This window comes from Euprymna scolopes, chromosome 41 (assembly GCF_053919585.1).
Source record: "Euprymna scolopes isolate OS-2025 chromosome 41, ASM5391958v1, whole genome shotgun sequence".
Classification (NCBI taxonomy): Eukaryota; Metazoa; Mollusca; class Cephalopoda; order Sepiida; family Sepiolidae; genus Euprymna; species Euprymna scolopes.
This window is the reverse complement of record NC_136522.1, coordinates 24742963-24769987: the sequence shown is the minus strand read 5'-3', so window position 1 is coordinate 24769987 and position 27025 is coordinate 24742963. Positions and strand designations below refer to the sequence as shown.

The window sequence follows — 27025 nt, the reverse complement described above, 5'->3', positions numbered from 1 at the left end:
GGATGTTTGATTCATAATTGGGAAAATCTCCTTCTGTCGCATTATACGCCATTCGATCCCTATTGTGTACCACACAAAAGGTTTTACCTTTTCAGCGACGGAGTTCGGCGGGAACTTCGGTTCCATCTTGGCTCTCTCAACTCAGTAGTGTGTCTCTGAGACAACCTACACGTTACACCAAGAACGATCCCTTAGTAGACGAGGTAGAACTCATAGAGGTGAACTCCCAGTATGCTCTAGTACGACATGCAGATGGTAGAGAGTCTAATGTGTCCTTCAGAGACCTAGCACAGAGACGTACCAGGACCGTGGACAGCCCCTGATGACAGACCAACTCCCCATAGCATTGAAATTGCTCCTGATACGTCGTCTAATGACACTGCCTTCATTGGGGCTCCGACAAACATTTCCAATGGGTCAACACCTGAATCCCTGACAGATGAAGGACTAGCACCGAAAAAAAAAATGTTCATTCAGAGACTGACTCTGATTTGGAACGGCCGGCTTCATTCAAGGAACCATTTCGGAGCGAGGTATTTTATAACCCACAGACAGGCTCATAGTGTGAATCACCTGACATCCAGTTGTAAAGTCCTATTGGTGGGGGGGGGGGCTATTATACAATGCGACACAATGGAGTATGTAAATATCTCCACTGGAAAATCTATAAAAACTTGAATATCCAATGTAGTAGCAAGTCTTGGGAACATGTTTACCAGAAAGAACAGTTGGAAATAAGTCATGCACCATCCACTACGACTACGAAATTCCTACAGCTACATACCTAGAAAATGGAGTTATTAAGCCTAACATAATATGGGACAAGAGGGAGAAAGTAGCAACCCTAGTTGAAGTAAGTGTCCTTAATGTTGCTGGTCTTAACAGAGCAGAGAGGGAGAAACTAACAAAATACCATGGACTTACGTACGAAATGAAAAGAAACTGGAATCTTAAGGTATCAATCATACCAGTTATTATAAGAGTAACAGGGCTAATGAAAAATAATTTCAAAAACTATCTGGCGAATATACCCGGTGAACCAAGTGTAAGAGAAATACAAACAATAGCACTTAAATGGACGGTTAGAATCTTAAAAAGATCTCTCGGTTGGAGTAACTAAACTAATGCGAGAATGTTTGGCATCCAGTAGAATGCTCCATCTCCAGCAAAAACAAAGTGATAAGAAAACTAAAACAAAAAGAGCCTCCCTGTTGGAGTACTCGGACCACGAATCATGAACTGCCGAGCTGCGTAAGGAACTTTCTTCTCTATCGGTGAGAAATTTGGTAGGGAGAATGTGTGAATATGGATTATCTCCTCTTTGATAATCCAAGCTATAAAAGTTGTGCATTTCCGCTTGTGTAGACGAGTAGTAAGATTCTTAATTGAATAAAAGATTACTGAACGGAATCTCTTGTTCTGTTTTCATTAGACTAGAGTTAATCGGAATCGGGAATCAAAATAATCGGAATATTTTGGGGTATTGGTATCGGAATTGGAAAAATTTGTGTCTATTTCCTAATGCCAAAAACGATTCCTTTAATTATCTCTTTTTGTTTCATCTTGTTTAAAACAAAACCTTCCACTACTGGTAGTAATAATGAAATAATAAAGATTTATCGATTTTAAACTACCAGTAAAATAGATAACACACGCGCGCGCACACACACACACACACACACACACATACACACACACAAGAGTGTTTTTATTTTTGAAAAAATATATGCACATTTAACATGAGGTTTTGCAGTAATCGCAAAAAAAATAACAACTCTACAGTTAAATATTTAGAGATTTATAAAATAAAAATCGGAATCGGTAATTGTATCGGAATCGAGAAAAAATATTGGAATCGTCCCATCACTAATATAGAGTCATAGTTATCAAACATTTTCCCTGTTGATGGCACCACATAAAAAAAACATCTAACGTTAACACTTTGGTGTTCATGTGATGGCCAGCCTTCCCATTCATAAAAGCAATAAAAACGTAGCATATAATCCATATCACAATGCAAAGTTTTATTCTATTTTTTTTCGTATGAAAGCAAATAGAAACCAAATCAATTAAATTCATAATAAACGTGTTTATCCCACCCGTCCTCCAATAAAACCCCATTTTCATTACGCACGGGTGGTCAAATATCTTTTCTGGCTTCCGTTCGCTGGTCAACGTTGCCATGAATCTCTGCACATCTGTCGATCGGTTCGTCAGTTTGTCAAGTTTGAAATTGAATTGTTAGATGCGCCCATTAATTCGTTTAAGAGGTTCTGTCTGTCCTTACGGGTAGGATTAAAAGAGTGTAACAAAATTAAAAATCCTCCCTGGCACAATACGGTGTCAAAAACCGTCTAAAACACGGGAAGAATACGAGAACAACACTACAAAAAGGAAATGGTAATACCTGGGAGATTGGTACAATAACAGATCATAAACTACATTACTTTTCCCCTCCCATAAAAACAGGGGAGTTAAGACTTTTTTTTTTTTTACTTGGGAGTTACCACTTATCAAGGCCCGAAGGACACTCGAGGATAAGGGTTAAAGAACTAACGTGGTAGTGTAGTAATCGTTAATAGTGTAAATAAGGTAGAATTTGATTATTTATGGGGACTGTTCAAGAAGTATTTGTTTACATTCGACTTGTGTAGACAAGTAGTAAGATTGTTGTATGCCTGTTCATTAAAAACGAACATATATTACACATTCATTTCTAAAGGAGAGGGTAATATCTAGCGGAAAGGTCACCTTACAACAAAACAGATACTACACTAAGTCCTAAAAGAGGAGGTAATGCCTGAAAAGAGGGATGGTCTTAAGACGAAAGAATAGATACTACACTTACCTCCTAAAAGCATTATTCCAACTACCACACATATCCTTCTTTATGTTAACGTTCGGCTCGATTTTCCTCCCAGGCCTCATTTCCTCTTTTTGGCGTGAAGGTAGTTTATTGCTAACTACCTAGGGCACACCAAACAGGGAATGCTCATGTTATTTTCAGGGGGTCAGAGGATCTTTTTTTAGGATCGCTTTATTTTCTCTGCCTTCCAGCCGTGTGCCACATTTTCCTGCGGTTGGAAGGAATTAAAATGGTTTCTTGACCAGTAAGGCATCATAAGATTTCCAAATTTTTAATTTAGTGCGAACGATCATGATGCGACTCAATCTGTTCTAATATACAAGCACTTTCCATTCGTCCACGATCTCCAACTCTTAAATCAACCACAAGTACTTAGATATCAGTTTCATTATATTACTATTGAACACTTAGAATTGTTTTGAAATAGAAGAATATGAAAACGAAGCAAATAGCAGAAAAATTAAAAAACAAACAAACAAACAAACAAACAAGTGAAGCATGCATGGTCTCCCGTGAATGCACAATGAACGAGTCATAAAAATGACGAATTCAGCATTTACTCCACCCCCAACCCATTTGGCCCCAAAAGTCCCCAGAGGACGTCAAATCCTGGTGAAAATGAACAAACGATGCAGTTTTAGACCTTAACATATGTAAATTTGAGTTCTGCACCAGGCAAAAAAAAAAAAAAAAAAGAAATTACTAAGTCTATCATTTGCCTCCCCTCCATTTAGCCCCCAAAGTCCCCAAGGCCTTAATATATTTAAATTTGTGTCCAGCACCATGCAAAACTGCTAAATAGACATACACAGAAAATTTTGGACAAATATGGTAAAATAGTCCCAAAAATGGAGTGTTTTATTAGCCCTAAAAGAGCCCCTGGAGCACACCCAAGAGTTATCAGGAAGTATAGACAAACAAAATTACGAGGGGCGTGCAATAAGAAATGCTCCTGACCCACTTTCCATAGAAGTAGAGCAACGAAACTTGGCACAGTTATTAGTCTTTCTCTACATATGAACCATCCAGAGTTATGCATTTCTCCCATCGTTTGATGCAGCTCTGGAGACCGTTTTTGTAGAACGCCCCAGGTTGGTCCTCCAACCACGACGTGACTTCAGAAATCAAGGCTGCATCATCTGGGAAACGCTTTCCTTTCAAAAACAATTTCATGGCTGCGAAAGGGTGAAAGTCAGAGGGTAAGAAGTCAGGAGAGTAGGTAGGATGGGGCAGGATTTCATAACCACACGCCCGTGCTTCTGATCTGGCGACATGCGAGTTGTGGACCGGAGCGTTGTCCTGCAGGAGGAGGGTACCTTTGCTGATCTTGCCCCGCCTCTTGATTTTGATAGCTCCCTTAATTCCCTCAAAAGTGAAGCATAATAGGCTCCTGTAATTGTGGTACTCTTTGTCAGGAAATCTGTCATCACTATTCCGTCCTGGTCACAGAAGACTGTGAGCATGACCTTGCCAGCGGAGGGGTGCACCCTTGCCTTCTTTGGAAATGGTGAGTCCAAGTACTTCCACTGCATTGACTGGGCTTTTGTCTCTGGATCATAGTGATGGACCCAGGTTTCATCCTGTGTAATCAGTCTTTTGAAAAACTTTGATTCATCTTCTTGGCACATCTCAAAATTCATCCTCGAGCACTCGATGCGTTCTCGCTTCTTAAATGGTGTGAGCAACCTGGGAATCCATCTGACAGACACCTTATGCATATGCAAATGGTCATGAACGAGAGTTTCCACAGACCCTGTACTAATCTTGACATCTTGGGCAATTTGCCGATTAGTAATACGCCGATCTTCCAAAATGGCAGCCTCAACTTGACGGACAGATGCCTTATCAATGGCAGAAGGGGGTGATCAGGTTTGGGAGCTGTTTCCACAGACTTCCGGCCATGTTTGAATTCACGATGCCAGCGTTTTACAAAGTCATATGATGGGGCATTATCACCATAAGTTTCTTTCATTTCATCAAAAGTCTCCTGTGGTGTGTGTTCTTTCAAATACAAAAACCGGGTCACTGCTCGACATTCAACAGGTTCCATTTCACACCTGACTCCGTTCAAACACCTGTAAAACAGAAACCACAATTAGTTCAGAGCTGTAATTTGCCACATAACCTGTAGAGATATAAATCATTGCACATGCAAAATTTCAGCTAGATCAGACAACTGGAAGTGAATCAGGGGCATTACTTATTGCACGCCCCTCGTAAATAGAAATCAGTTAGTCATAATTTTTCAGAAAGTTTTATAAATTTCCAAGGCATCAATTTTTTTTTTAATAAGCACAAAAACATTTTAGCCATTTTAACTCGTAAGGCACCGCTAGGGGAGCAACCGGAGTTTTCCCGGAAAATCCGTTCTGTTAGTTTTTACTCATATCATGTTTAATGTTTGTGCAAAATTTCAAAAAATTGCAAGGCGTAGTTATTGAGAAAAGTGCGGACAGAAGAACGGACGAACGAACGAACGAACAAGGGTGAATTTACAGGTCCACCCTCCTTTTGCCGGAGGACCAAAAAAAAAATTAGACTTGCTTAGAGATATATCTTAATCGTTCTCATACTCCATCCATCTTAATTGTACATATATTTTATAAAATTCATATACATTTTACACGAATTCGAATTCGCCTTTTCTTCCCTTTTTTCATCGTACATCTCCGAGCATTTTCTTTTGCGTGACAATTTAATTCGTCTTTTTTTTTTCATCTTTTGATAAACAACGATTAACTCCCGATAGGTTTTTGGTGAAAGGAACCTCTAAGGTTTTTTCGTATATTATTTTCAAAGCGCTGGATAGTTTTTGTACAGTTAAAAAGTTATATATATATATATATATATATATATATATATATATATATATATATATATATATATATATATATATATATATATATATATATATGTATGTATAGAGAGAGAGAAAGAGATAAACTATCTCATTACATGGTTAGTCAATTTGAAGAATTCCATATATATATATATATATATATATATATATAATTATAAAACTCAAATGAGCTTGTAACGAGTGATGTAACTCACTTTCCTGTTTACAACATCCGGTCGCGCATGCGCGCATAAACATCAACCCATAACAACGTAAACAAATGAACACAAATCGCTTTTTTTTTTGCAGATTTTGACCTGCACACTGAAATATTAACGTTATTATTTCGAAATTATTAGTTAACATGGGAACATTTGCAACTATTCTTTATTACAACTATACTGTCGCTATTTTCTTACAACTAAACAACTTTAACCCGTTGACAAACATAAGAACAATTTTAGTAAAGCCAAGACTACTACTACTACTCTCTATCCGTCCCTTTTCCTTCCTTCCTTCCTTCCTTCTTTTTTATTTTTTTACATTTCTAGATACAAAATAGTTGTGCGAGAACGGTGAATTTGTTGACATATTTACTAATCTGTTTCAATATTAGTTTTATTTTATTTCATTTATTTAGGTTTTATTAATTACTTTTTTTTAGATTTTAAGTTTCTATAACTTGGTTGAAGGATTCCAATATGGGTTTTTCATTCTTATATTTCTCATCGGTAGATTCATGTGCGGTTTTGCTGCTAAATGACTTTCGTCGGCGTTCGATTCATAGGAAAATTATGTTTAATTTTCGATTTTTGAGCGATTATTCGGAAAATAGGTAACTTTACACGAATAGGGAGGATTTGTTTTTCATGTTTGAGCGATCCGTCCGTGATTTTTCATTTTAATATACTTTCATAGAAATGTTTCTGTTATGTCAAAAAAAAAAACTATTTTCTTTACGTCACAAGTGTCACGCTCATACATGAATTCCATAGCTAATATAACATACTGACCCAATGGGTCATGGGTAGTCTATTTTATCCCGTTAAAACGGACAAAAATTATAGCTCGTGCACTTAGAATGAATGCTTTATGTCAAATTGATGGTTGAATATGGTTACATTTGTGCTTATTTTAGCATTAAATACTAATCTCTATTAATCCTTAACTGTTCATTGAACGCATACCTTAATGCTTTGTTAGCTGTACCTTATTATAACAAAGGTTTATGCAAAATTTCAGCCAAATCGGCCCAGTAATTTCCGAGAAAAAGTAGAACGTCAATACTAATCTCTGTTAATCCATAACAGTCCATCGAACATAATATTTATAACTAAGGCCCATGCAAAATTTCAGCCAGATCGGTTAATAGTAACGAAAAAAGAAGTGAGACAGACACACAGACAAACAAACAGACAGATTAGGAGAAATATAATAGAGATATGAATGAAGGTTGTTAACTACTTTAAACCCAGCTTTTAGTAGATAAACCACTATTCGTGATTTTTATGATGCTTTTCGGTTGTGCAGCCAAGCCGATCGCACCAGCTTCCTGTGGTGTAACGAATAGGTTGAATTAGTGATTAAAAGGTTTCCGGTGTTTGAGCTTTGATTACTGGCTAACGTTGGCCCAAAACAACGGTGACCCCAGACAACGGTAGCACCGGGCAACGGTAGCACCGGGCAACGGGATACTGAGAGTAAACATAAAGGTCTAACATTTTATCAAACGGAAAAGGTGTTCAGAAATCACTTCAGAGGATTCGTTTCCTTCCAAGATTTGCTTTCTTTCTAAAGTTGTTCCCAGTTTACATGGACGAATTGCATAATTCTGACAGAAAGATATTACACTAATGTCTTATACAAATTTATTATACACCCAGGAGATCTGGTGTAAACGAGAGTGGTTTTAAGATCCACCTAAGTCAGATTAAAATGTCTACAAAAAGAAAATTGGTAGTAATACATGGTCGTAGGGTTTTATGAAACGAAGCAGGTTCTGGTTAGTGCTATGGACATTTCTTTTACAGCACAAAATAGCTCCTAGCTTTGGTTTCTCTAATCTTAGAAAAGAAGTCTGAAAGTGACCGCTGCTTCTAAAACGGTATATATCAATCGAGGATCGTTCCAACAGAAATATTTTTCCATTACGCCATGTTGAAAAATTCTTCAAGATGGCGTAATGGAAAAATATAAAGGTATCTGCAGTTTCTCTTCCAATTTTCGGAATTTTACCGTGTCAAATCACATTTCAATTCCATTTGATGGATTGATTGTTGCTATTTCTTCTGATGAGGTAGGGGCATAATAGATTCACTGATTGATATAATAATTAAGTGATTGGTTTTGCGCTACGAAACAGATACTGTCAAGAATTGTATAAGTCAACTGAATTAAAGGAATAAATTATAAAATGGTCAACATCAGGAATTTTGGAAAATAACTTTTTATCATTTATTCTCTATATTGCTCTGTAATTACATTGAGCTTCTTAAATCAGAATTGATATATGATAAGAAAATATATTTCTACACACACACACACACACACACACACACACACACACACACACACACACATATATATATATATATATATATATATATATATATTATTTGTGGGTAAACAGTTATATATGGTCGCTACAAATAGCCATCTGTTTCAGTCAAAGAGACTTCTTCAGGCGACCTGGAACCTCTCGACACCAAAAAGAAAAAGCGAGTGTTGGACCATTAATCGGAATCGGAATCGGGAATCAGAAAAATCGGAATATTTGTGGTTATCGGAATCGGTATCGGAATCGGAAAAATTTGTACCGATTTTCCGATGCCAAAACGATTCTTTTAATTATCTTGTTCATTCTATTTTGTTTAAAGCAAAATCTGTCAATAAATACTGTTATTATCAATAAATACTGTTATTATCAATAAATACTGTCATTATCAATAAATACTGTTATTAACAATAAATACTGTTATTAACAATAAATACTGTTATTATCAATAAATACTGGTAATGATGATAAAATAATAAATATTTATTGATTTTAAACCAGTAGTAAAGCTGAAATCGACAGATTGTCTTCCACGACTATATTTCTATGTTCTGCACATTTAACATGTGTGTTTTTGTGGTAATCGGAGAAAAAATACAAATATATAGTTAAATATTTAGAGATTTATAAAGAATCGGAATCGAAATCGGTAATTGTATTGGAATCAGGAATTTAGTACCGAATCAGTAATTGTATCGGAATCGGGAAAAATATTGGACTCTTCCCATCATTATATATATATATATATATATATATATATATATATATATATATATATATATATAGAGTGTCCGTAAAGTTACTATATAGTCTTATTGTTTTATTGTATTATATTTGTATTAATAGTTAATATTTATTTTTTTACACGTTTATTTAATCAAGCATGTCACGCAAGCTAACTTTGGAAGAGCGCAAATTTATTGTACTGTTAATATATTACAGGGTGTCTGTATAGTAACTTGTAAGACTGTATAGTAACTTTACGGACACCCTATATATATATATATATATATATATATATATATATATATATATATATATATATATATATATATATATATATTACAACAGAAAAATGTGAGCATATATATATATATATATATTACAACAGAAAAATGTGAGCATCAAAAACAAAAGGAAAAGTTATTCTAGTAAAAATATAATAAATTTATAACTTAAAATATTGCTGCATTAAGAATTGATTATATAATGTTATAAATTGAATTATTTTTTAATTCTTACTGATGCAATATTTTAAGTTATAAATTTATTATATTTTTACAAGATTATCTTGTCCTTTTCTTTTCCAGTTTTAACAACTAGTCTTGTACTGTTCCGTGTTTAAGCTTAACCATATTACTTTTCATGCTCGCATTTTTCTATTGTAATCCATGATTTTTCCAGGCTTCCAGTAAATTCACTTGTTCTTTGTTTAATTTCAGTCTTATTTTCCCCCATAAACGTAACATACACATATGTAATAACAATGTACAACACTCGTCTGCTTTCAATAAAATCCACCCAATTATCTCCCTTTGATCTTTTCATTCTCTCTGTTTCACTTGTTCCTTCTGTTTTCGCGAGAGCGGTGAATTGGTAGCAACAGTAGTCGCTGAAGCGACGTGGTTGTTATGGAAACCAGTCATAAAAATCGTCGCTCACCTCCTTACGTTTTGTTACGATTTTGAACACTTGTAAATTCATCATAACTTTTGTTTTACTGAACGAAAATTTAACATTTTTTCTCAATATAGCTGAGAAGGTAATCTCTAAACTGTAATAATTGTTTGAAATCTGGTCGAAAAATGAGTGAGCGGTGACGCTTTAAAGCAGTTCTAAATGACTAAAACTACCACTTAAACATATATTCAAACACTACCGTGTTTGAATATATATATATATATATATATATATATATATATATATATATATATATATATATATATATATATATATATAGAGAGAGAGAGAGAGAGAGAGAGAGAGAGAAAGAGAGATTAAGGCATCTAAGTTGTTCAAAATCCACTCAGCCGATTTGTTTATAATGACGAGGGCTTTCTGTAAGACTATCCAGACTTTTTGGAATAACTGCTAACCTCATACGGTGTAGTTGATTGCCACAGATAGAACACCAGACTTTTTATCATGTTTTTCTTCTCCTAAATGCATATCCTAACGAAGACTAAGGGTGCATCTCAGAAACCTGGAAATTTTTACATACAGCGCCTAGCATTCCCAAATGATCACACATCTAGTACTGACCAGGCTCCTCGTTGCTTAATTTCGATAATCTAACGAAACCTGTGTGTCAGCGTAAATATACTATATATATATATAAAATATATTTGTAGTCATCGACATACAGTCCTGTTTCGTTGTATCACAACTCATCAGTGCCGCTAGACTAGCATCTCTCCCGAGCCAAGGATTGAACCTAGAACCGTCGTGTTGACGCCCGTAAATAACTCGTCGGAATGTCTATTTAAATAGAGACCCGCCACCACCTTTAAAGTGCTCAAATCGTCTGTTCGTAAACAAACAAACAACAAGCTTCGCATTTTCAGCCAATTAAGTAGCGGGTGAGATTATTTACGACAGTATATATATATATATATATATATATATATATATATATATATATATATATATATATATATATATATATATATATATATACGTATGTATGTATGTGTGTGCATGTGTGTAACGAGGTCAATGATTGTGCTTAATAAAAAAAAATAGCAATAGTTTTATTTAATACAGGGTGGAATGATAAAATTGTCGCTCCAAAACTGGGGACCTCCTCCCACTGATTTCGCTAAATGGGAAAGAGGCTTTTCCCCACGATCGGCCGAGTAGACTGAATAAATAGATTGAATTAAGTTGAAACTCCAAAAACATTAGTTTATTTTTCTTACATCCAGGTGAAGCCACGAATTTACCTAATATTTTAATGTACGAACTTTATCTGAAATTATTTTATGGAAATAATTATTTTTGTTGATAAGAAAATTATGTTTGCATCAATTATTGATTGCTTTAATTTGAGAGTAGGCCAGCTAATTCCAGGTCTACCCTGAAGTCTGATACCCCGCTGCAACCGAGAGAAACGATATATCAACCATCATCGGAGCATCGGGTAAGAAAGGACTCAACTATAACGTCGGACAACAAGGCGGCCAGCCAACGGGTAAAAGTATTGCCATGCAGACTTGTAGTTATGCGAGTTTTGTGTGCTCTGTCATCAGAGCTGTAATTTTCAGTGAGGTTATATTTTGAGGGGTCCATCACTAGACGAAGTTAAAACTGTAACCACTCGGACTAAGGGTTGGTGTATATTTTCTTGCCTGTTTACTCGTGTGAACATCTTACAGAGGAATGAGATTTATTGTCCTCTGATGCAGGATGTTGCGTAACGGTCTCCCATATTGTTACACTCATATACTATTTTTATAGGTTTGACAATATATATATATATATATATATATATATATATATATATATATATATACATGAGCACTTTCAGTTGAATTAAAGTCGGCCAATTTAACTCTTATGCGCAGATCATCATATAATGATTAGATCACTCTGACAGATGTTAAAAAGTATTTAAAAAATAAATGTTTAAAATTCAACAGCATTTCTCGCGGTTAACGGTAGCCGAATGAATTAAGTCCTTGCTAATGAAGCCAGGGATGGCTGCTGTCGCCGGGTTCGGATATATCGACTGGTGTTAATCGTGACATCCTGCACTAATGATTCCCGGGAGGATGAAACACTAGTGTCTGTAGATATTTAATAATTATTATAGTAAATATAGTAAATATATATATATATATATATATATATATATATATATATATATATATATATATATATATATATATATATATATATATATATATATATATATATGCACACTTCCCAGAATCGAAACAGATCTTATTCAGGATATTAGATCATGCACATACAAATGGTTCCATATCCGTTAAGACAAAGCATAATAATAATAATAATAATAATAATAATAATAATAATAATAATAATAATAATAATAATAATTAATAATTAAGAGTAACACTTTTAATTATTTATTTTATATATGTGTGTGTGTATATGTATGTCCGTCTGTGTGCACGCAAACGTTTACTACATGTTGTGACCTAGTGAAAGCGAAGCTTTTTTAATTTGTTTTCTGTTTTGCTGTACTTGCTGTGCATTGAAGCCAATCGCCCGGCTTCCGGTTTAGCAGAGGTGGGTGTTGGAACGAGCGGGGTGAGTCACTGATTAAAAGATTTCCGGTGGCCGAGTGTTAACTACTGGCCAACGGTGGCCCTGGACAACGCTGGCCCCCGAGATACAAACAAATATCTTCAAAGAATGACCAATGCTATTAGAGACAATAAATAAATCATTGCAAGAAGGTGGTGGAGGGGGGTGTAGATATAAAGAGACGGTGGTCGTTCTAATTAAAAACGAGAATCTGGAGCTGAGGTGAGAGGCTTACGTAAGGGAGACAATACGAGAGTACAAGCTACAGATGGGTCTTATCTGAGAACGCGCCATGGGACTATTATAACGATTACTATATATAAAGGATTAATATTGTATGTCCATCCATCCGCCTTTTTACAGATGCTCTGCCCAGTGCAAGCCCCCCCCCCTCTCCAAATGGAGACTTACATGCAATTCTGTAGCACTAGAGGCGAGAATTATTTGTCTTTTGATTGTAATCTATATTTGACCAACAGCTGTCTCGTAGCAATTATGTTGACATATCAGTAGTAGTAGTAGTAGTAGTAGTAGTAGTAGTAGTAGTAGTGGCAGTAGTAATAGGTGTGTTGATTGTGCCGTCGTCTCTTACCAGTTTTGGGTTCAATAATTCTTTTAGGATTTACTTTTCTTTTATATTTTACAGTTTGCACCATTAATTCTTGTCACATAATATTTTGCGGGTATTTTTCAGCCCATAAGATATCTCGGACACATTGGCTCTCCCTCGCAGTTCAAATCCGAAGGAAGTTGGTAGATTACACTAGTCCATTTGCCACGTCTCAGTCGAGACTTCTATAGACGTCACTTCCTTTGAACGCATTTACTTTATTTCTACTGGGAATTTACTTTCATCCTAAGACACCCACATCTGATATTACATCACCCTCACCGTACCTAAGACCATAAATTTATAATCTAACCAAACTCAGCGATAATTTAATATTTTAAATAGTATACATGGAAGAATCATTTTTTCTTTGTAAAATGACCATTATTCAGCAAATATTTCAACTTTGTAAACATACATTACCGTTAATTAATTTGATTAATAAATTAATTAATTAATTAAATTAATTAATAAAAAATAATTGTAAAGCACAATCGAATATATATCTATATAAAGTTTTTAAAATAATATACCAAAAAACGCTAGGGGTCCCTTTCACCAACAAACTCATCAGAAATTGGTATATCAAGAGATGCAAAAAAAAAAAACGAATTAAATTGTCAATTAAATTAAATTGTCAATTAAATTGTCAATTAAATTAAATAACTAAGGTAAAAAAGGGCGAATTGGAATTCATGTAAAATATATATACAATAATATCAAATATATATACAATAATATCAAATATATATACAATAATATCAAATATATATACAATAATATCAAATATACATACAATAATATTAAATATATATACAATAATATCAAATATATATACAATAATATCAAATATATATACAATAATATCAAATATATATACAATAATATCAAATATATATACAATAATATAAAATATATATACAATAATATTAAATATATATACAATAATATCAAATATATATACAATAATATTAAATATATATACAATAATATCAAATATACATACAATAATATTAAATATATATACAATAATATCAAATATATATACAATAATATCAAATATATATACAATAATATCAAATATACATACAATAATATCAAATATACATACAATAATATCAAATATATATACAATAATATCAAATATATATACAATAATATCAAATATACATACAATAATATCAAATATATATACAATAATATCAAATATATATATACAATAATATCAAATATACATACAATAATATCAAATATATATACAATAATATCAAATATATATGCAATAATATCAAATATATATACAATAATATCAAATATATATACAATAATATTAAATATATATACAATAATATCAAATATATATGCAATAATATTAAATATATATACAATAATATTAAATATATATACAATAATATCAAATATATATAATAATATTAAATATATATACAATAATATCAAATATATATACAATAATATCAAATATATATACAATAATATTAAATATATATACAATAATATCAAATATATATACAATAATATCAAATATATATACAATAATATCAAATATATATACAATAATATTAAATATATATACAATAATATCAAATATATATACAATAATATCAAATATATATACAATAATATTAAATATATACAAATAATATCAAATATATATACAATAATATTAAATATATATACAATAATATCAAATATATATACAATAATATTAAATATATATACAATAATATCAAATATATATACAATAATATCAAATATATATACAATAATATTAAATATATATACAATAATATCAAATATATATACAATAATATCAAATATATATACAATAATATTAAATATATATATACACTAATATTAAATATATATACAATAATATCAAATATATATACAATAATATCAAATATATATACAATAATATTAAATATATATACAATAATATCAAATATAGATACAATAATATCAAATATATATACAGTAATATCAAATATACATACAATAATATCAAATATATATACAATAATATCAAATATATATATATACAATAATATCAAATATATATATACAATAATCATTCAACCACGGTAGTGGTTGAATATATGCTTAAGTCCGAAATTGAATGAATCGAGACACATTCAAACCCCCACCACTAATTCCGTTCGCAACCAAATTTCAAACAGGTTATATAGTTGGATAGAACACCTCATTAGCTACATTTTGAAAAAAAAAATTTCGAAAATTGGTTCATTAGAAAAAAAGTTACAACAAAATATGTGGGTTCACAAACAGGAGAGTAAGTACATAAGTGACTAACGCTTTTTTTTATTTTGCATAACTTTTTTTGTATATAAATATTTTTTTACTGGGTTTTTTGCCAATATGACATGTTAGCGTAACGGTTAGAGTACTGGGGGTTGGTGGAAAGATTTTAGGTTCAATCCCGTGTATCGTTTATAATTAAAAAACCGAACTTTTTTTTAATAACTAATTTTTTTTAACTCTCCTTATGATTTTATAGCAAAAAATGGTGAATTTATCGATTAAAAATATTAGTGAATTCTATGATATACATATTCTTTGAATGAACTCAAATTTTTCGTTATCACATTTGATGAAAAATGTAATCTCATTTTGGCAATGCGTCTGATCAATGATGGTTTTGAACCCGCGACCAGCACTGCGATGTCATCAGCATCAGCCTGGGCATAAATATTCCTATTTTTAAACTCCTTTAAAAGAGGATTCAGCATACAGTTCCATAGTAAAGGTGATAAAATCCCACTTTGGGGGTTTCATTTAACTACTTCCCTTTTAACAGTTGCCCTCAGTAGTTCTACTTGAACTGTTCTGTGCCTCACCATATACTCAATCCATCGGATGAGTACTGGTGGCACATTAAGTTCTCGTAGCGACTTGAACATACTACTGAAGGGTATGTTTTCAAAAGCTCCAACGATATCTAAAAAGACACCGAGTGCCATCTTCTTTTTTGTTAGTTTACGCTCTATACAGATCACGAATTCATGAACCGCAGTCTCGGTAGAGACCCTGGCTCGGAACTACTGTGATGGAATGATAAATATTGCATAAATGTGTGTTTGAGAGCTAATTCTTTTTTACAATCATTAATAAATATTATAAATTTATATATTAATACAATAGTAATGCCTGGAAAAATCATGGATTATATGGAAAAATGCGCGCATGAAAAGTAATATTCTTAAGATTTTTATTAAACCTGGAAAAGTAAAGGACAAGAAATTCAACCTGGAAAAGTAAAGAACAAGATATTCTAGTAAAGTAAAAAATAATAATTTTTTAGACTTAAAATATTGCAGCTAAAAATAAAATTTGAATATTGATAAATATTTTATTTATTATTTGCATATGTTGTTGTTTATTGTTGAGTTAGAAAGAATTAAATGAACCTAATTATGATATAATAAAATTATTAATTTTTATGTAAATTATAAAATTATTAATTCCATCTACTAACTAACTAATGAATTAATTTTATTCAAACAATTTTCACTACATAAATATATGCAAATAATAGGGGGGAAATAAGTTCAATCCAGCGACTGACACCCTTTCTAACTCAACAATAAACAACAACATATGCAAATAATAAATAAAATATTTATCAATATTCAAATTTTATTTTTAGCTGCAATATTTTAAGTCTAAAAAATTCTTATTTTTTACTTTACTAGAATATCTTGTTCTTTACTTTTTCCAGGTTGAATGTCTTGTCCTTTACTTTTCCAGGTTTAATAAAAATCTTAAGAATATTACTTTTCATACGCGCATTTTTCCATATAATATTAAATATATATATACAATAATATCAAATATATATACAATAATATCAAATATACATGCAATAATATCAAATATATATACAATAATATCAAATATACATACAAAAATATCAAATATATATACAATAATATCAAATATATGTACAATTGAGATGGAGGGGGTATGATAACAATTAAGTCCAATGATTTAACAGATTTTTTCTGTCCACAGAGAGGGCATGCGTTAAAAAATCGAAACTGACTCGAAAAGTTTAAAATGATTTTGAGAGCCAGCCTGATGCAATATTTTGAAACAATCCATTTTATATGCATGACACGAGTTGGACAATTAGATGTAAGCCAATAGCAGATTCCAAAGCAGAAGAAGGGCGAAAACAACGTGGTTTGCTCAGTGTAATTTCTGCCGGTATATGTTGGTTGATGCGTGTCTGAAAATTTAAGGGGGTTCGACTCACATACCAATAGCATACCGGCAATTGAATTCATAAATATAATTGCTTTGTATAATGTAGGGCAAACTGTCCTTCGTGACCAGAGGGAACGCAGATTTTACACCAAAAACCAAACGTAAAACAACAGATGGGAAACAATTTGCTACAAACTTAATAATCTGTCCAAACACTGACCAGCGACTACAATCCAAAGTAGTTTTAAATAAACAGGACACTTAAATGGACCTAGGATTGTAAGAGAATTGTATTTTTCTACTTGCTTATGAATAGTATAATTGATCAAATCCTCCGGATAATCATTACGAATTAAAATGTCTTTGACAGTCTTCAATTCGTGTTTGAGTTTGTTCGAAGAACAAATTCTAAGGGCTCTATACACTAATGTTTTAATAAGCCCTATTTTTCTAGAGCTAGGCACAAATGAGCGCCAGTCCATATAAAGACTGTTAACAATCGGTTTCCGATAAACTGTAATAAGAAAAGAATTCTAACCCCACTAATAGGTATTATCAGCACTTTTTTTTTTTTTTACACAGTGATCACCACTTATCAAGGATTCAGCTAGACGGGTGTTTCAGCACTTCATACATTCAAAAAACTCGGAGGATTTATTAAAAATAAGTGAAGCATGCATGGTCCCACGTGAGTGCACAGTGAACGAGGCATAAAAAATGACTAAGTACAACATTCCTCCCCCCATTTAACTACGAAGGTCCCTTGGGGGCGTCAAATCCTGGTGAAAATGAACAAACGATGCAGTTGTAGGCCTTAACATATGTAAATTTTAGTTCTGCACCATGCAAAAAAAAAAAAAGAAATGACTAAGTCCATCATTTGCCTCCCCTCATTTATCACCAAAAGTCTATAAGGGTTATCACGAAGTATAGACAAACAAATTATATAGAAATCAGTTAATTACAATTTTTATGAAAGTTTTATAAAAATCCGATGCATCAATTTTTTTTAATAAGCACAAAAGTGTCAATTTTAGCCATTTTAACCTGAAAGGCACCCCTGGGGGGGCAACCGAAGTTTTCCTGGAAAATCCGTTCTGTTACTTTTTACTCATATCATGTTTAATGTTTGTACAAAATTTTTTAAAATTCCAACGCGTAGTTATTGATAAAAGTGCGAACAGAAAAAAAAAATCGATTAGTGAATCTGAACAATGTTGCTCGTACTATTTGCTTTTTGTTTGTTGTTTTTCACTTATTTGTAAATTTTACAGGCGATTATCAGCGTTTACAGGTTTCAATTTTGAATTGTGACGTTCTATTACAGTGAACACCCACATTTGGCCACTTTTTTAATACTGCCACTAGCATTTAGATTCTTCCTTTACAATTTTTCGCAAATTTTTACAGCGCTTTTCGTAGATTACACGTTTAACTTTCACGTTACTTGGAAAAATTAAATACATATTACCAATAAAAAAAGGGAAACATGAAAAAGATGCAGCATTAACAACTGACGTGGAAATAAAGTGTGCGTTCCATTTATTAGGACACCATTACAAATTGACTCATGACTATTACAGTCATTAAAACTGCTACCTAAAATTTCTTTTTTATTTGAAAATTAATCCTGTACTCGATGATAATCCCGGAAAAAAATTACGATAAAATTAAAAGGAAAATTTTAAATACTACGCGAATTATTTTCCAGGTACGCAGCAGTGTTTTTAGTTGTTTTTTTTTTTTTCCTCGTAACACAATGTTGACACGTTAGGTGAAAGCATAGGATAATCACAGCACATAATCAAATCCTCATGTTAAGAATAGGTTTATAGATCCTAACAACCGTAGTTTAATTATTTTTTTCTTTTACAGGTGAAGTGGGGTGGGGGACATACTTCTATCGGGCAAAGCCGGTACACAGGTCCTGCTAGTAAATAATAAACCGTAAGAAACACTCATTTCATTTCAGTTTTAAATCCAACATTTGAATTATAACGGCTACATTCATTCCAAAAAGAACAGAAACTGCATTATATTTTTTTCGATGTTTAACGGCTAAAATTTTATACTCCATTTCATAACGCTTTGAATGCTTTTTTCGCTCAACGCTTTGAATGCTTTTTCGTTCAATGCTTTGAATGCTTTTTTCGTTCAATGCTTTGAATGCTTTTTTCGTTCAATGCTTTGAATGCTTTTTTCGTTCAATGCTTTGAATGCCTTTTCGTTCAACGCTTTGAATGCTTTTTTCGTTCAACGCTTTGAATGCTTTTTCGTTCAATGCTTTGAATGCTTTTTTCGTTCAATGCTTTGAATGCTTTTTTCGTTCAATGCTTTGAATGCTTTTTTCGTTCAATGCTTTGAATGCTTTTTCGTTCAATGCTTTGAATGCTTTTTTCGTTCAATGCTTTGAATGCTTTTTTCGTTCAATGCTTTGAATGCTTTTTTCGTTCAACGCTTTGAATGCTTTTTTCGTTCAACGCTTTGAATGCTTTTTTCGTTCAACGCTTTGAATGCTTTTTTCGTTCAATGCTTTGAATGCTTTTTCGTTCAATGCTTTGAATGCTTTTTTCGTTCAACGCTTTGAATGCTTTTTTCGTTCAACGCTTTGAATGCTTTTTTCGCTCAACGCTTTGAATGCTTTTTCGTTCAATGCTTTGAATGCTTTTTTCGTTCAATGCTTTGAATGCCTTTTCGTTCAACGCTTTGAATGCTTTTTTCGTTCAACGCTTTGAATGCTTTTTCGTTCAATGCTTTGAATGCTTTTTTCGTTCAATGCTTTGAATGCTTTTTCGTTCAACGCTTTGAATGCTTTTTTCGTTCAACGCTTTGAATGCTTTTTTCGTTCAACGCTTTGAATGCTTTTTCGTTCAACGCTTTGAATGCTTTTTTCGTTCAATGCTTTGAATGCTTTTTTCGTTCAATGCTTTGAATGCTTTTTTCGTTCAATGCTTTGAATGCTTTTTCGTTCAACGCTTTGAATGCTTTTTTCGTTCAACGCTTTGAATGCTTTTTCGTTCAATGCTTTGAATGCTTTTTTCGTTCAATGCTTTGAATGCTTTTTCGTTCAATGCTTTGAATGCTTTTTCGTTCAATGCTTTGAATGCTTTTTCGTTCAATGCTTTGAATGCTTTTTCATTCAACGCTTTGAATGCTTTTTCGTTCAATGCTTTGAATGCTTTTTTCGTTCAATGCTTTGAATGCTTTTTCGTTCAATGCTTTGAATGCTTTTTTCGTTCTGAAATAGAACAAAGACATCTTTTCCACGTTACAAACACAAGTATATTTTCAAATAATGTAGTAGTATTCTATTTTCTTCAAATTAATCATTCCGAGGAAGTCTTGAAATAAAGACGAAACGTTGATCAACATATAATTTGCTTTATATATATATATATATATATATATATATATATATATATATATATATATATATATATATATATATATAAGAGAGAAAGAAAATTAAAACTGTAAGGTGAACTTTACAATCAAAATTTATTGTTCGACTGAATATTAAAAAAAAACAATTTGCAAAGTCCTTATTCCGCGGAGTTTAGTGTTGGGACGATGGCTCGGAATCGAGAATCGGAAAAATCGTAACTTTTATGCGTATCGGAATCGGAAAAATCTGTACCTATTTTTCGATGCAAAAAAAAAACGATTCCTTTAATTGTATTTTTTAAATTTGAATTGTTTAAAGCAAAATCTTCTAATGCCAGTAGTAATGATTGTTTCATGGAAAAGAGTTGTCCCCTTTCCATGTAAATAAGAATATTAGATAAGTGAAAATGAGATTAGTATATGCCTTAAATCGAACCCTGTAGGCAAAGTTAGGAAATAAAATGTTAGAAATCAAGTATATTATTATTTTTTTTATGAAATTTGAATATTAAATATATCAGTAAAAGAATGAACAATGCAAATTAAATTATATTGTTTAAAATAGCTTAGATTAGAATTGAGGATTCTTTTGTTTGTCAAAAGTGTGTTGGACAAACATATGTAAAGCCACGTGAAATTAGTCACGTTTGAAAGCACACTTCTGACGTCATCGACAAAAGGACATTTCTCCATATAGGATACTATGGGTTCGTATTTTAGTCAGTCAGAGAGTCGATCGGCCAAGAGTTGACATAGTCAGAGGAGAGTCCCTTAGAGGCGAAGGGTAAAAGATAAACGAAGATTAACCATGTAGATACAAGTGGAATTCCTGACGTCATCGACCGGCCGATCAGATGAATAAAGAAGTCATCATTATGTTTTATGTTGTCTTGTGTCACATCCTTCATCACGAACGAAAGGTAATTGTGTTTATCATCTTATAATGACCATTGTGTAACCCTTCGAAGATTATGTGTCCTCCCCGCCATCATCATAAGTGAAGCATCTCCCTCTCCTCTAATATGTGTTAAAAGAACTGTAATATATATAAATGTCTTCTCTCCACCATCACCACCACCACCATCATCATCATCATCATCATCATCATCATCATCATCATCATCATCATCATCACTATCGTTATGTCTGTATTACACGAGTTCCGTTATATATCTGCTCCAATATGAACCCCGCGTTATCTCCAATATGTACTCCTACACAACATGATGAAATAATGGAATTCTATTGATTTTAAACTAAAATTAAAAATAAAATAGATTGATCATTCCTCACAAGTGTATTTTTACGTTTGATAAAATATTTGCATATTTTTAACATTTTGGAAAATAACAACTTTATGGTGAAATGTTTAGAGATTTATAAAGAATCGAAATCGCAATCGTTAATTGTATCGGAATCGGGAATTTAGTACGGAATCGGTAATTGTATCCAAATCGGGAAAAATACTGGAATCGTCGCATCACTAATATATATATATATATATATATATATATATATATATATATATATATATATATATATATATATATAACAACCACACTTATTTAACGAATTATAGCATAGTACTCACCTGTTTGGTTGTAAACCGTCAAATTTTGTCTAGAATCAATGACGTTAGTTGCGCTGAAATTTAGTCGCAATCTGTACATTCCTTGAAAAAGAAAAAAAAATAATAATGGCGTTTTAAATTGATTAGATTGCATATGGTGCTCTCATAATTACAAGGATGACCGTGCAAATTTTCAGACGATCTTTACACATTATTAGTTCATATTTAGTAAATGAGCGCTTGTATATTATCGCATATATATGTAATCATATATATGTAATCATATATATGTAATCAGACCGAAATTAACACATAGATACGCACAAAAAGAATAAAAATATTGTCAAATGACACTTCAAACATAGAAGCAATATCTATTTATTTTTAATGGAAATCGCTGTGAAGCCCGTTGATGTAATGAATTAAAAATAATAACCCAATGGCAAAAACTAGTTAACGATCAGTGTTAGATGTATATTTCCAACCCAGCAAACACTTTTTTGTCGCACAAACGATATAATTCTGTATTTGTTGAAATAAATACTTTATCAAATTAATAAACAATTACATAATTAATAAAATTAATAAACATTTAAATACTCAATTAAATTAATAAACAATTAAATACGTAATCAAATTAATAACCAATTACATACTTAATTAAATTAATAAACATTTTAATACTTAATTAAATTAATAAACATTTTAATACTTAATCAAATTAACAAACATTTTAATACTTAATCAAATTAATAAACATTTTAATACTTAATCAAATTAACAAACATTTTAATACTTTATCAAAATAATAAACATTTTAATACTTAATTAAAATAATGAACATTTTAATACTTAATCAAAATAATAAACATTTTAATACTTAAACAAATTAATAAACAGCTAAATACTTAATCACATTAATAAATAATTAAATATTTAATCTCATTAATAAACAATTAAATCTTTGATCAAATTACTACGCAATTAAATGCTTAATCAAATTAATAAACAATTATCGTTACTTTTAAACTTTCTTTGATGTAGCAATTTTGTTTTTCGATGATTTGGATTAAGTTGTTATTCCTACAAGAATAAAAAAGCATTGGAAATGCAAAAGGATATAGGGATGGTATGCCAAAAAGTATACAAACAAGATAGCTATGAATGGCTAGGCACATGGAAATAGAATTGCATCCAAAGTATAGCCCTATAGCTTTTCTCCAATCTTCATTCCGTGCCATCATTACGGTTGTAAAAAGCTATAGGGCTATACTTTGGATGCAATTCTATTTCCATGTGCCTAGCCATTCATAGCTATCTTGTTTGTATACTTTTTGGCATACCATCCCTATATCCTTTTGCATTTCCAATGCTTTTTTATTCTTGTTAATTAGTATTTTTACTTACAGGCTTATTTTTAAACTTACATTCATGATAGTATTGTCTTTTTTAGGAGGCAGCCCATTGCCGCCTCCATTAGTAGCAGGTCGCTTCCTGCTGGGTTTTAGGTCTTTGGGTTTTGGGCCTTTGGAGTTGCCTCTTGGTCCTCCATCGGTTCTATATTACATAGAGAGTGCTACTGCCTCTCTGATAAAACAGTTAGAGTATTATAAAGTTTTAAAATGTTCATACCTTCACTATTGAATTTTTCTTGGTTCATTCTTTGGCGTTTTGGCAAAGATTTGGCAGTTTTTTATATTTATATTTATAATAGTTTGTGCATGAGGCAGCTTTTTTCCCCTTCGGATCCCTGTTATACCGTGCTTTTGAGTCAACACGTGAGGCAGCCTTCTTTTTTTCTGGTTCTTTGTTATAAAGAGCACGTGAGGCAGTTTTTCCCCTCGGAATCCCTGTTATACCGTGCTTTTGAGTCAGCACGTGAGGCAGCCTTCTTTTTTTCTGGTTCTTTGTTATAAAGAGCACGTGAGGCAGCTTTCTTTTTTTCTGGTTCTTTGTTATAAAGAGCACGTGAGGCAGTTTTTCCCCTCGGAATCCCTGTTATACCGTGCTTTTGAGTCAGCACGTGAGGCAGCCTTCTTTTTTTCTGGTTCTTTGTTATAAAGAGCACGTGAGGCAGCTTTCTTTTTTTCTGGTTCTTTGTTATAAAGAGCACGTGAGGCAGTTTTTCCCCTCGGAATCCCTGTTATACCGTGCTTTTGAGTCAGCACGTGAGGCAGCCTTCTTTTCCTCAGGATTTGCATGATACTTAATTTTTATTATTTCAGCATTTTTCTGATAGTATTCTTTTTGCTCAGATAATACCTTGACTTTGTTTTTTTCAGAGTCTATATTTCTCTGAGCTTTTTTACTACGTGCTGACTTTGGCATTTTTTATTAAATGTAAACATATAACACTTATGTGTATCTTACTATAATATAACTTATCTTATAGCAAGACAACTCTCGTAGAATTGAGATACTGCCCTGTCACCAATAGTTAAAGTGTGGAACGGTATATACACCAATAGTGTAGTTGTTATCTTTATATGAAGTCCTAATCAGTGACAGTGTGAGGTTACTTGGTTAATTTATTGTAGTTTATTTTAGAAAACTTACTTGTTTTTATTAGTAGACTGTGTATAGTAGCCACAATATCTAGTTATTTTGTGGCTAGGGCTTGGATTTTGATTCTTTTTGGTCAGCTTCCAGTGAGTTCTTAGAAGATGACTTTCTTGCAGTTTCTTTTGCGGTTAATTTAACTTATTTCCTTTGGCGTTTGGTGAGTTCTTAGAAGAACTGGTCTGATCTACTTTTCTTAGCGAGCGAAGAGATTCAGCTGCATTTAACAATGTTGCTATAGTGTATTTTTGCGCATGCGTGAGAATTTCAAGTTTTCTCCTTATTTTTCAATAGTTTGACAGTAGTCATGTGTCTTTCTGCCAAGAGCGACAGACGTCAGTGTTAGCCGTGATCGTCTAGAGGTTAGGACCCACGTTGTGCCCGTGCTAACCTAGGTTCGAATCCTGGTCACAGCATTGACATTTTGTACATATTTTACAGTCCAAAATCTGAAGAATTATTTGTTTTTATAACATTGTTTTTTGACGTCGTACTTGCTGATAGGTTACTCTTATAACAATTTTGATCAACTGAGATAAAGATTTCGTGGTTTCATTAACGCTGGTGGGTTACTGTTTAAAGAAAAAACCTTAACGTTCACCTCAAATATTCAGCGTCCAAGAAATATAGGCCACTGGCAAACTGGAACGTCTGTGAGCATCCGGTGTATTATTTGGAGCTGTCCCTTTTGAAAGAAGTGGTCTGTCTACATTGGGTATATAGTGTTTAAAACTTGTTATTACACGTAATCTTATTTGATTATGGAGTTAGCTAAAAGCGATGGGTCACTGCACTTCGTGTAAAGAGCAGTCGATTGATGCTTGAACTGTTGTCAGAGACCGTTCGTACACCGATATACATCGTCTCAAAAGAAAGAAGAAAGAAGAAGAAGAAAGAAGAAAGAAGAAAGAACAATTGGCCATTTTGTACCCTTTTTTTGCTCTCTTTTGACATTTTAACGGACGTTCTGACACTCGCTGGATTCGTAAGACGCTTCTCTGTAAGAATATGTGCTTTTTGAAACTTATAAGTTGATTTTAGTTGAGATTTGGATAGTTTTGTTTTGTAGGCGTATATAGGCGTGTACTGGCCATCCCTATATAGAGAGTGCTACCGCCTCTCTGATTACTGCAATGTTACGTAATTTTTTTTTATTTAAACAAAAAAGACCGTTACGAGAGATGATTTTTTATTTTACCGTTTTTAAAATCTGGATGTTCCTATTTCGCCTTGCATAAGTTTTTGATAGATTTTATACGTTTTGACGAATTTATCTTGAGATGCCTTCTGTGTAAAACATTCTTATCGGGTCGAAATTAAAAACAATATCATAGCAATCTTGTTTATGTGGTTTAAAATGGTGACAGGGTTAATAAATCAAAATTAATTTTTTGGATAGTTTTGGGGATTTTTGTGAATACAATTCAATTTGCAAAAATAAAATAACGAAATTATTTGAATTTTGATAAAAATTCGATAACCTTTTTTTATTCAGAAGATTGTATTCATTTTTCATTTTTTGGTCGTACAGAAATGCGTGTTAGGGTTCGAGTTACGTTTAGGGTAGAGCTAGGGTTAGGTCTTAGATTCATGGTCCTAAGCTGGTGGGGTGCGGTCATATGAGATGTGGACGTCTTAATAAGGATGAAAGAAAATTTCCAATAGAAACATTTACGGGCATTAAAATCCAACATTTGAATTATAACGGCCACATTCATTCAAAAAAGAACAGAAACTGCATTATATCTTTTTCAATGTTTAATGGCCAAAAGGGGTGTAAAAATAAATATACGACAACTAAATGTTACCCAAATCATAAGTTATTCTTCTACCTATCCAGAGAAGTTTTTTTAACTTATTTTTAAGCATTCATTTAATTTAAAGGAAAATCAGTGTCAAGTCTGTTGATTTTGAAGGAAGAAAATGATGAGTTCGTTAAAGTCATCTGGGCCCTCGATAATCCCTCAAAAATAAAAAATTAAACAAAATAACGCATTCAATAAATGTCAACAACCATGAGAATATATAATGTTTAATTTTTCATAAATCTAAACTGTAAAAAAGAAGCATACAAAAATTGAAATTGTTCTCCTCTTTGTAAGCAAGAAAAAATATTGCGTTAAGTA

General features: G+C 32.2%; 1 protein-coding gene across 1 annotated transcript in view; it reads right to left on the bottom strand.

Moving 5' to 3' along the window:
• LOC145266425 (uncharacterized) overlaps nucleotides 1–27025 on the bottom strand; it is a 156124-nt gene that overhangs the window by 17764 nt on the left and 111335 nt on the right. Inside the window, exon 7 of the mRNA XM_080122094.1 lies at nucleotides 22362–22442. Within this exon, the coding sequence (XP_079978220.1) occupies nucleotides 22362–22442 (81 nt within the window). The remainder of the gene's footprint in view (nucleotides 1–22361; nucleotides 22443–27025) is intronic.